This window comes from Penaeus chinensis, chromosome 2 (assembly GCF_019202785.1).
Source record: "Penaeus chinensis breed Huanghai No. 1 chromosome 2, ASM1920278v2, whole genome shotgun sequence".
Classification (NCBI taxonomy): Eukaryota; Metazoa; Arthropoda; class Malacostraca; order Decapoda; family Penaeidae; genus Penaeus; species Penaeus chinensis.
Window position 1 is genome coordinate 44,567,586 of NC_061820.1, and position 12,500 is coordinate 44,580,085.

Below are 12,500 nucleotides of genomic sequence, written 5' to 3' on the forward strand. Positions count from 1 at the left end.
GGTTGACACCACGTATATTCCATGAAAGAGAAGTAATTATTTTCTTCGCCATCACACCCTATGATTAGCTGATTGGTCAAATCTGTTTGATGAAGCCCTTCTGTGGCCGCCGAAGAACGCCTATGATTGTCAGTGCGTGTGGTTAATACATATTAGAATGCATGATTACAATACAAAGAGCCAGTAAATAACAGCACATATTATATTATATGATAAAGAACTTTCTACATATATTGGATACGGGAATATAGTAAAGCGCGAAGTCAAGCAGCTTAACGGTCTGATTCCAGACTGTTATGGGCGTCTTGACGGCACGGAAGTTCCCCTCGAACTGCCCTCAGACTTTAAACATACATATGATACATCAAGTGACATTCTACTTCATATGTTATACATTAGTTAGGTCGCAATCTCATTATCTCCCATCATCAATCACACGAAGAGCTGCCATCACTTCCTCTGGCACGACCCCTCGCACAAACATGTTTTTGACAGGTCAGTGTGACACAGAAGATGAATTTATGCCTTACAGGCCTCTCCGATCACAGTGTTACAGAATGCGTCATATACGAAATATATGATAAACCAGTAAGAAGTATGTGATAAACCAGCGGCTACACCTTTAATCTGTATAACATTACATATTGTGTGTTGCATCTTATTTATTTGCAAAGATTCTGCGTATTTTCCTCATATTGATGTTATATGTATAACCCGTATTTGACATTTTCTGAGTGTTTTCCCACAGTTCTTCCGTTTCCTCCGCATCGTCTGCGTTATTTTCACTGTTGGCACCGCTTTCAGACGATTCGTCGATGGTATCATGCCTATTCTCAGAGACCTCACTGGTATTTTCAACATCTCTAACATCATTAGGAAGCATATTTTTCCTGTTTACACTATCATTTTCTATTTCCATTGCCAATCAATTCAGTTCAGCAATTTCTTGCATCACGTTCTCGACTTCTTCACGACCGGTTACCGTTGTGGCACTATTTCCTTGAATGGGGCATCCCCTTGGCAGTTGCGGGAATCCCTGAAGGTTGGTGACGTCTTGCGGCACTGGGTGGGATGTGGCGAGGCCGGACATCGCGGTGGTTGGCACTGCGGGCAAGGAGGTGGTTGCCCGTTTCTGAGGCGATGAATTCCCTGCGGTCGGGCGGTGGGGAGGGGGCCGAGCTCAAGTGCTTTCAGATACGCTACATAAATGTAGCAGCCCAATTAAGATAAAAACGACGAATGAAAATGTTTTCAAAGATGATTCAGAGTTGAATACATAGACGGGTAGACGGGTATACACCGTATTCATGTTGACAAATGTAGAAAAGGTATGAATGAGAACGAAGATCTTCGCAATACAAGAGATGTATTTGACCGGTTTCAACTCTCTTCTGACGAAGCCAGTCAAAAACATCTCTTGTATTGTGAAGATATTCATTCTAATTCATACCTTTTCTATATATTTCAACGGCAGTTGTGGTCGCCTAAAAGAACCAGACCTTATTGTAAGGGTTTGGAAGTAAATTACCTTCTTTGTACTAGTTTATTTGCCCAATTATTATAATCTTATGTTTTATAAGTTTGTAAGCATTTAAAGATGTGCTTAAATTGAGTTAAGTCTTTTTTTCTTCAGAATCCATTCAGTAAACAAATTCCAACACAAAGGGCGAGGCTGCAGCGACAAGAACACTCCATCCCAGTAAAACACCATGACAGCATAACTCCAGCCTATCATACCCCACAAGAGAATAGCTCCACCCAAGTAAAACCCCAACACTTCGTCAGTGAAAATCTATCAGCAGTAAATTACAAGCCATGTCAAATTTCATCCAAGAAGTATGAAAACAAGGGTGTCATCCTAAGAAGGCAGTACTACACATAAGTTGCATAACAAGCCAAAAGCTTCTATCAAGTATAGTTGTTATTTGCTGCAGCAACAGTAGAGCAGTTGATTCTCCCCAGCAGCCAAGTGTGATCTTAACTAGTTCATCTACCAACAACATTCCAAGAACAACTGGGACCAGAAGTGACAATCACAGCAAGAGGAGAACAGGTGTTCACCAGAGGGTTATTTACATTCCCACTGTTGATCTGTAGTTTAAAATAAGGTAACTGCAGACAGGGTAATTGTATATGTGGGTTAACTGATGTCGGTTGCAGTACTGGTATATTATAATTGCTGTTTTGTTAAGTCACGGTATTCACAGAGTCACACTGTTGAAGTTGAAAACCCTGAAGGATTAGAGTGACATGAGAATGTTATTCAGGATGATGTACCTAGTGTTAGATCTAGAACTAAGACTCAAAAAGGTTATGAATATTAAGTTGATGACTATAAGAAGTGTTTCAAAATCTGCTTTTCTAATACAAGTATTAGATTAGATGATCTAGAATTTAATCAAATTAAGGAAGCTAGGATTTCACTAGTAACCAAGCTTGAAGCTGTACAGAATGCATATGATAGCTATTAAATGTGAGAAGTGGATATCCTAGGCATTTGAGTGTTTCTTCATTAAAAAAAAAAAAAAAATAGCAAAGTTAGATTCAGAAATGATAGTCAAAAATGAAATTAAAAAAATACAAAACAAGAAGAATCAGTGGTTGATGATGAACTCTTTACCACAGATGAAGTAAATTTTGAGAGTAATCAAAGATATACAAGAAGGTTTGTGGAGATGCATTTGAAAACACTGCCACACCATAAGCATTCTGTATCTGAGTGTAAAGTTAAATCCATTGAAGAATATGATCCATTTCAAATTAGTGAGAGAGAGTCGCAAGAAGAAAATTTGAGAGACTAGACCTTGACGATGAATATGTGAGCAATCTGAATCCTAAAGCTAATTCATTGTTTCCAAAGGATAAGATATGTGCATTAATCAAATAGATATAATATCTTGTTTAGGGAAAACAGAAGAAAGGGATGCTATTCAACAATTGGCTGAAAGTCTTTGTACCTGGCAATTAGTGACACTTCCAAGCAGAAATCTTCAAAGGTGACATACTTCAGTTTTCAATGTGGGTTAAGTCATTTGAGACTTTAATTGAGTCAAAAACTAAAATGGCAGCTGAGAGAATGTATTAAGCAATTATACAAACAGGGAAGCAAAAGATGTTATAAGTGGACTTTTGTTATTAGGAAGGATGCTATTAAAACAAAGATTTGGTAATGCCTTTGTAATTGCTAATGCATATAGAAAGAAATTACATGAGTGGCCAAGGATTCCTCTGAATGATGGACCAGCCTTGATGAAGTTTTCTGATTTCTTGGAGACATGTAAGACAGTAATGAGTAAAATTCAGTATTTGAATATATTAAATGATCCCAAAGAGAATCAGAGAATGTTACAGAAATTACCACATCCTATAGTTGAAAGATGGAATACATTTGTAGATAAAAAGCTATATAAAGCCAGTGAACTTGATGATGAGAGTGATGATGGCTTATTATATTCAGCACAATTTCCCTGTTTCACACAAAACTTTGTACATTTGTAAGAAAAGAAGTTTCAAGGGCATGTAGCCCAATATCTTCAATCCCTGTAGTTCAAGATAAAGGTGTTAGAGGTAACCTAACAGTAAATGTACAAAAATAAAATATGTCAAGGTCAATGAAGAGCTTTGTCACAGAAACCAGTGAAATTAATAACAAAATAAGTGACAACAGTAGATTTCCTTGCCTATTTTGCAGTCAGGTACATAATCTTAATACTGGTAATAAGTTTCTAAGTTTGGATTTGAAAGACAAAAAGAATTTTGTTGATATAAAAATTATGTAGAGTTTGTCTAAAGACAGGACATATGTCAAGATATTGCCATAAAAGGAGCAAGTGCAAAACTTGTAATATATTACATCCTACTTCTCTCCATGATGATTCACTAATACAAAAGAACAGATGGGAGTCTGAACATAAAGTTCAGTTTAAGGAACAAGAAAAAGAGGCTGTTGTTTATAATACAGTTAAAGTTAACACATATATTGCTATGGATGTTAACTCAATGATAGTTCCTGTGTGGTTGCACCATAAAAGTGATGAGCAGCAGAAAGTTTTGGTGTATGCATTACTTGATGATCAGTCTGATGTATATTTTATGAAAAACAGTGCTCAAGGTAAGTTAGGTATTGGTGGAACAAAGGTTCATCTAAAATTAGTTACTATGAATGGTGAACAAACTGTTACATGTTCTAAAACTTGTGGTCTAATTGTAAAGGGTATGTAAGAAAACACAGATATACCATTGACTCATGCTTATTCTAGAGAAGCAATTCCTTGCCAGGTGAGATCAAATACCAGGACCTGAAGATGCCAGAGTGTGACCACATTTGGAAAGAATAATTGAGAAACTAATGCCTTACAATGATGATGTAGAAGTAGGATTCCTGATTAGTCGTGTATTAAGGCAATTAAGCCAAAGGAAATTATTACTGACAATGACGATGATCCTTATGTAAAACTAACTGATCTTGGTTGGGGCATTGTAGGTAGAGTCAGAGTTGACTCAAAGGAAAATGTAGTCACAGTACACAGAACAATGGTTCAGGAAGTAATAATTAACCATGAGAAAAAATATCTTCTCACAGTGCCTACAAAGGTCAGAGAGATTATTAATCCAAAGTAAGAAAGATGTTTGTGCTTAATTTTGATGAAGTAAATGATAATGGTCCTATTTCTCTAGATGATAAAATGTTTATAAATAGAATGAGAGAAGGAATTCATCAGGTTGAAAGAGGTTGTTATGAAATCAACCTTAACAGATTGTAGATTTCAAGTTCCCAAATAATAGAGATGTAGTTTTGCACAGGTTAATGAATCTTAAACGAAAGTTCAGGCAAATGAAATATTACTATAAAGATTATGTCAAATTTATGAATGATCTCATAGAGAAAGGTTATATGGAACCAATCATAAAGGAAGAATTAAGTAAGGATGAAGGCAAAGTTTGGTATATTCCACATCATGGTGTTTATCTTTCCAAAAAGCCAGTAAAATAAGAGTAGTTTTTGACTGCAGTGTTTGCAATCAAAATGTATCACTGAATGATAACCTTTTGAATCTTAGAGGAGTATTGTGTAGATTCTGCCATGAACCAGTAGAATTTATTTGTGACATTAAGCAAATGTACCATCAAGTAAAGTTGAATGTGGTAACAGATTTACTTTAGTTCTTATGGTGGAAAAATGGTAATTTAAAAGATGAAATGATGGAATTTAGAATGACAGTTCATCTTTTTTGGAGCTACTTCATCTCCTAGTGTTGCAAACTTTGCATTAAAGATGATAGTAGATCAGTATGAAAAAGATTGTGGTCATGAGACAACCAAATTTGTCACAGATAATTTTTATGTAGATGATGGGTTAATGTCAGTGGCAACAGTAGCTGAAGCTATTGACTTGAGTGACAAAAGTGAGTTTATGTAAATTAGGAAGTTTCATATTGCACAAATTTTCCTCAAACAAAAAGGAAGTGATTTCTGCTATTAGTCCAGAAGTAATATCTGACAGCATTAAAAGTCTTGACAGAGGATACACTACCAATAGAAAGAACACTTGGAATAGAGTGTTGCATAGAATCGGATACTTTTCAATTCAGAGTAAATTTCAACAGTAAGCCTATAACCAGAAGAGCCATTTTGTCAATAGTAAGCTCCATATTTGATCCCTTGGGACTAGTATCTCAATTGATTCTATTAAGAAAGAAAATACTCTAGAATTTATGTAGGGGTAAAGTAGAATGGGATGATCCTGTGCCTGATCACATTAAACCCTTGTGGAAAAAGTGGAGAAATTTATTATATGAGTTGCAGAACCTTAAGTTGCCTAGATAATATAAACCAGAGGGCTTTGGAGTTACTCCACTAAAAGCTGTTACTATTCCAAGATTGAAACTGACAGCAGCAGTAGTATCAACCAAAGTGTCACGCTAAGAAAGGAGCTTGATTATCAAATTATAAAGGAAATATTTTGGACAGATAGTAAAGCAGTCTTGGGATACATTTCAAATGATGTTAAAAGGTATCATATTTTTATTATAAATAGAGTTCAATATATTAGAGATAGGACTGAACCTATTCATTGGAATTATGTACATTCAGAGTCAAATCCTGCAGATTGTGCTGAACATGGACCTTGTGTTAAAGAATTTATGAATAATTTGATGTAGTGGCATGGTCAAAAGTTTCTTTTTCTTTATAATTGTGTAAATTCCTCTGAACAAAGCACCATTTTAGAGAATGATTTGGAAGTCAAGAATGTGTCATTTGTAGTAACTCCAAAGAAAGAAGTACTGTTTCTTGATAGATTAGACTATTTCTCAGATTGGTTTTGAGCTAAAAGAGCTACTGCATTGTTTGACTACAAAGTATAAGAAAACCACAGAATCATCAGAGTAGAAAATTGACAAGAGAAATGTAACATATAGTCCTGTGATAGTTTCAGAGCTTGAAAAGGCAGAGAAAGCAGTAATAAAGGAACTTCAGAGTAAACACTATGCTGATGAAAAAAATGGTTCTTCAAACAATGGAGATGTCCAAAATAAAACAAGCAGTTTGTATAAATTAGATCCATTTATGGATACGGATGGAATTGTAAAAAGTACAAAGAAGACTTACTCAAGCAAACTTGAATGACGCAAGAAGACATCCTGTAATTTTGCCAGGTAAATGTCACATTTCAGAATTGATAATGTGTCACTATCACCAAAGAGTTTACCATAAAGGTTGTGGCATAACTTTAAATGAAATAAGATTAGCAGGTTACTGTAGGAGGATCATCTATGGTAGCTAAGCACTTTAGGAACTGTATTATTTGTAAGAAAGCAAAGAGGAAATACACTTGACCAAAAATTGTCAGATCTGCCAAAGGACAGACTCCTCCATTCACTTATTGTGCTGTAGATTATTTTTGTCCATTTCATTTGAAGGTAAGAGGCAGTGAAGTCAAGAGATATAGAGCATTGTTCACATGCTTACTTTCAAGAGCTGTTCACCTAGAAGTTATTGTATCTGTGGATACTGATTGTTTTCTCAATGCTTATCATGGTATTTGTTGGTAGAAGAGGTCCAGTACTTCAGTCGAGATCAGATAGAGGTACAAATTTTGTAGGTGACAAGAGTGAGCTTGAGATTTGCTTAAAGAAAATAGATCAAACAAAATTCAGCAATATAATGCTAAAGAACAATTGTGATTGGATTAAATTTAAAAAGCATGTACCTTATCCTAGCCATATGGGAGAGACAGATACTTTGTCAGCATGGAACTCAGCTAAATGATGATTCAAGACAAACATTTATGGTCAAAGCAGAATCTGTTGTCACTAGTCATCCATTGACACTGAATAGTATTAATTCAGTAGAAAACTTGGATCCTTGAACTCCAAACCATCTTTTGACTATGAAATCAAAGGTTGTATTGCCACCACCAAGTAACATGCAAAGTAATTATCTATATTCAAAGAAAAGATAGCAAAGAGTACAGTAATTAGCCAATGTGTTTTAGTCTAGATGGAAGAAATAGTTTCTCCAATCTCTTCAGTCTGGAGATAAGTGGATTAAGTCCAAGAGAGATGAAAGTAGGTGATATCGTGATTGCAAAGGATCAAAATGAAACTAGAAACTATTGAAAAAGGGGCGTGTATGTGAAGTTATTTGTGAAGATGGACATGTAATGAACACAAAGATTATGATGTCAGATTCATGTCTTGATAAAAATGGTAAAAGGATTAAAAAATTAACTTATGTTGAGAGACCTATCAGTTGTATAATTGTTATTAGAATATAAGGAATAAAATTTTCTTTTATTTCGTTTGAATGAAAAAGTTTTTGAAGATTATGTTTCAAAGTTGAATACATACACGGGAACTGAGACTCGGTTGTTTACTTCAACGGCAGCTGTGGTCGCCGTATGACTACTGACATGGAGGATATGGATGAACATGTAGAAATTATATTTCGTCAATTATGGAAAATAAAGGAAGAAGCAACAAGAACTGTTTTCCTCCAGAATCCACTGAAGTATTCAGTCAACAAATTCCGACAAAAAGGGGGAGCGACGGCGACACACTCACCAGGGCTCGCCTACGCTCGTTCGTACAACACCCTGTGACTCTGGCACTGTACTCAGTATCCGTAAATACTGTTTTTCTACTTGCCTTGACCATAACACCCGACACAATTTGGTGAATGTATATCCACACACACACGCTGGATATAAGGGCAACCCAGGTGGGAGGGTTATCCCCGTAAAATTATCCTGAACACAGCAGGATTCCTGACGATGATGCCCTTCCTTGGTGTTACAAGGTTTTGGACTGTGGATTACTCTGAAATCGCAAATGGTTAGGTTTACGTCCGTAGATTTGTGTTATCCGGGAGCATGAAACAATCTGCTGCTTCCGTTCTAAAGAATTTATATGTATGTGTGTGTGTGCGTGCATATATGTATGTATGTGGGTGTATGTCTATGTATATATGTATGTGGGTGTATGTATATGTATGTATGTGGGTGTATGTCTGTATGCATGTATGTGGGTGTATGTCTGTATGCATGTATGTGGGTGTATGTCTATGTATGTATGTGGGTGTATGTCTATGTATGTATGTGGGTGTATGTCTTTATGCATGTACGTGGGTGTATGTCTATGTATGCATGTGGGTGTATGTCTATGTATGTATGTGGGGGTATGTATGTATGTATATATGAATATGCATTAATGTATGAATGCATGCGCACCCAGTATATCCATCAATACATATTCCCTTTATCCAGAAGCAGTTCACGACGCAACAAGCGACAGGCCCCCTGAGTGACACCCACGAACCAGCAGCTTCGCCCTTATCGCAAGAAAGAATAAGGAAATCCTCCTTGCAGCTTCGGGTCGTACTTGTGTCATCGCACAAAGCCATTCTTGCAATCAAGATGACAACACTGAATTCCATGCACGTTTAGAAAAGCACGTGCCGTAATCATTCCGGCGAGTTGATGCCCGTTTACCCCTTCAATATCTGTCCCTCCCGCTGGGCCGATATTAAATTTCACGTAAAGCGAGGCATCGTCTGTTTGCCTTCCCCGCGCGCAGATGACGGACTACACGCCCAGGGGAGTTTGCTGTATGACTGAATGGACTCTATTAATGCTCATTCTAGTACACGGGACATGATAACGACACCCTTCCCCTCCATTCTTTTACTGGCCTCGATGCATCTGCGCCGTGGCGATGACGCATAGTTCGTACCAACATAGGGTGTGTCCTGGTCCTGCTATTGGATGCCCCGCGTAACACATGTTAAATATTGGGTCTAATACAATAAAACCTGGTGTATGTTTAATAAGAAAGTGTTCTTAGCGCGACATGGGTGATATATTATATATGGATAGCAATCCCAGTAATGTTGTATCTTGGTTTCGCAGATTTGGGCATGGTAAAAATGACTCGCTGTTTTGCACCCGAGCAATACCCGTCTGGCTCACCAGCCCTAAGGCTATACTTCACCGGGGTCAGATGGCTAACATGAGCATAGAATACAATATTATCCCGACTTTTTTCTTTCACTTGAAATCGATGATGAAATAATTGATCCACTGTCAGACTTTATTATTTCAGTAACAACAATAATAGGCGTTTACGAGGTATTCATAGGAAAACGTTTGCAGGGAGATAGTGCATTGATAGTGAACTGCAAGTAGTACAGGTATTGTACCTGTGCGCTTATGATTAAACTGGGATCGAATGAAGGGTGATTCTACTTTGTAACAAATTTGACGATGTAAAAAAAAACAAGCAAACATATTAGACACATGAGGTGATAGGGACGAAGTGATATTACAGAATATGAACAGCAGGGGACGTAATATTACAACAGTAGAGAATATTAGCATAGCAATAGAAACTGAAGGGAAACTGTTTGGTAAGGTCATGTCAAAATAATCGGGTCATTTATGAGAAGTGATGGGGGAAGGGGGGACGAGAAAAATAATGAACAAAGGGAGCTTGACCTTCGTACTCAAGAAACCTAAATCAGGTCACCTGAGGCTAGAATAGGTAATCCTCAGGTAGTTTGACGTGAGCACTAAAGGTCAGACAGAATACTAGTATGTATACATGCTCCCATCGACCTTTGGTTCGTTAAATATATAAATATATATATATATATATATATATATATATATATATTTATATATATATTATATATATACATGAGTATATATACATATATGCGTGTATAACAATATAATTTTGTATACATAGACATACATACATATATAAATATATATACATTATATATATATAAATATATATATATGTGTGTGTGTGTGTGCGCGTGTGCGTGTGTGTATGCGTATGTGTGTGTATATATTTACGTATGCCTATATTTGTGTGCCCGCGCGTGTTTATGGGTAACATACCGTAAGCACGTGTACGTGCACATTTGCATGTACATGCCTAAACACGAAAGTTGCCGAATTAGTTACCTATAAAATCACTTTGATCATATATTCGATCTCGAAATTATGTGCAAGAATGTAACTATTTTCTCTACTCTACTACATGCAAAATATTTTGTATTCAGAACGACCATCTGATATACATATAGGTGAACACGATGAAATGAGTAATTCACATGAGAGATTAGGAATTTTACACCTAATGACCTGACGTTCGGTGCAAATTGTAACCATACTTTGACCTGTCCTTGTATCAGTTCCGTTCATGAAAGTGAATGGTAAAACACCTCTCTTGAATATTCAATAATGCTGTATCATGACAAAACTTCCGGTCACTTCTGTGTCTCTATATATATCCTTAGGAAATCTTGACATATTCTCATTCTAGACATGAGAAAGGGAAGAAATGGCAAAGAGATCAACCATAAAAAATGTTTTTTAACCTTATAGCGAAAAGCGAATTTGCTCTGCTACAAAAGGCAGTATGTGTTGCCAACTTTATCAATTATTTTAATAATTAACCGTAATTAGATATTGCTTCATATAGTGACCCACATTATTGTTAAATTATATAAAGGCAAAATAGATAATTTACTATGGTTTGATAACTTTTAAAATATATGAATTAGCAATATTTCTAACAGGAAGACAATGGCAACTATTTGAATACACCCCCATATGGCATAATACGGATATTTAACATTTTTATCATCAATAATAGACGTGATATTAGAGGACTTTGATATAAAAACTACTCTAAATACCCCACAAGAGCAATATCAAATAAGACAAAAATTAAAGTTCACACTCATTGGAAGTTTGACAATGTAAACAAAGAAAAATTTTCTCCCTCGTTTTTAATACGTAATTTTATTCTGGAGAAAACGTATCCTTAAGCCCAAAAATATAGTAATACAAGTCTTCAAAACGACTCAGTTCATCAGTGACTCCGATTTCCTGAATAGTACGACTTTGGTAAGAATAATAAATAAGGGAAAATAATGAAAACAAAACTCCCTCCCAAAAGCAAACAATGAGCGTCGTCTGTCCATCGCCATGACCTCTTCGCGCTTTCCTGTTTCTTATTATGCCTCGAAATTAAACAAATCCGGCGAGTCATACTTCGAAATCTTGCACTATATTCGTTTCCTTTATTATCTTTCCCTAGAATCTACAAACTCGGGGATTAAATAGAGTATTCAGGTGTAAATTGGCGAATGTTTGCCCCTGGAGGTTACGAGCGGTGAAGCAACAAGTAGGAGTTCATCCCTCGTTCAGACGGACGGAATGGCGTCCTCCCAGGCCTTATTTCCCCGTCCCACACGCCGGCGAATTGGTCATTACCACCGCCCATCGTTCGAAAAGTGTCCCCTGCCCCACGCGTGCCCTCAAATGCCCCTGTTCCCCGCGTCGTCTGTCGAGGGAGAGGAGACGTGGCAGCGGCGCCGACCCCCGCGAGCGCCCCCTCCGCCAGCAGTCGACAAGTGTCAAAGGGACGGAATGAAAACGCGTCGGAAAACCCATGAAGCGGACCCAAAGCGGAGAGGTAAAGTATCCTCGGGAGCTCCTGAGTGTTCGAGGTTCACGGCTGAAGTGCCCAGGGGAGGGTTCAGGGCACGGAAGGGCGCGGGGAGAGAGGGAGAGAGTTTGACAGCCTGTCATGTTGGCGTCGGCTGCTGCGGCCGCAATGGCGTCTGCTTTGTAGGCGGCGCGCGAACCCCCAGCGCTCGAACCTCTCCGCCTTCTGCGCCTTCTGCTGACCCCCGAGGCCGTACTGCGCTCCTCCAGAAAACAGGGAAGGATGCCCTTCGTCTCTACCGGTGAGAGGGGAGGGCATCGGTGCCCGAGAAGGCTGGGATTCGGGGGAAAAGGGCGCGAGGAGGGGGGACCTGTTGAGAGCGAGGCGTAAACACGGGGATCGTGACACTTTCGTGGCAGCAGACGATAAAGTTGCCCCAAGGATTTCCAGCGGTGCCCCTCTATGCACAGGCATCCTGCCCTGCCACGGAGACGAGTGTCAAGTCGAGAGTCAGGCAAGGGCATCTATTGGGCGAGGGAG

General features: G+C 38.0%; 1 protein-coding gene across 4 annotated transcripts in view; it reads left to right on the forward strand.

The window, feature by feature from the left end:
* The first annotated feature begins 11,894 nt into the window (after nt 1–11,894).
* The window catches only part of LOC125037099, a 16,505-nt gene continuing 15,899 nt past the window's right edge, over nt 11,895–12,500 (forward strand). For 2 of the 4 annotated variants that reach the window (XM_047630103.1, XM_047630112.1), the window contains exon 1: nt 11,895–11,987. In XM_047630103.1, coding sequence (XP_047486059.1) covers nt 11,942–11,987 — 46 coding nt within the window. In that variant the 5' untranslated portion in view covers nt 11,895–11,941. Of the gene's footprint in view, nt 11,988–12,058; nt 12,262–12,311 lie in introns of those variants that run through there. The other 2 variants (XM_047630120.1, XM_047630129.1) reach the window with 2 other exon arrangements.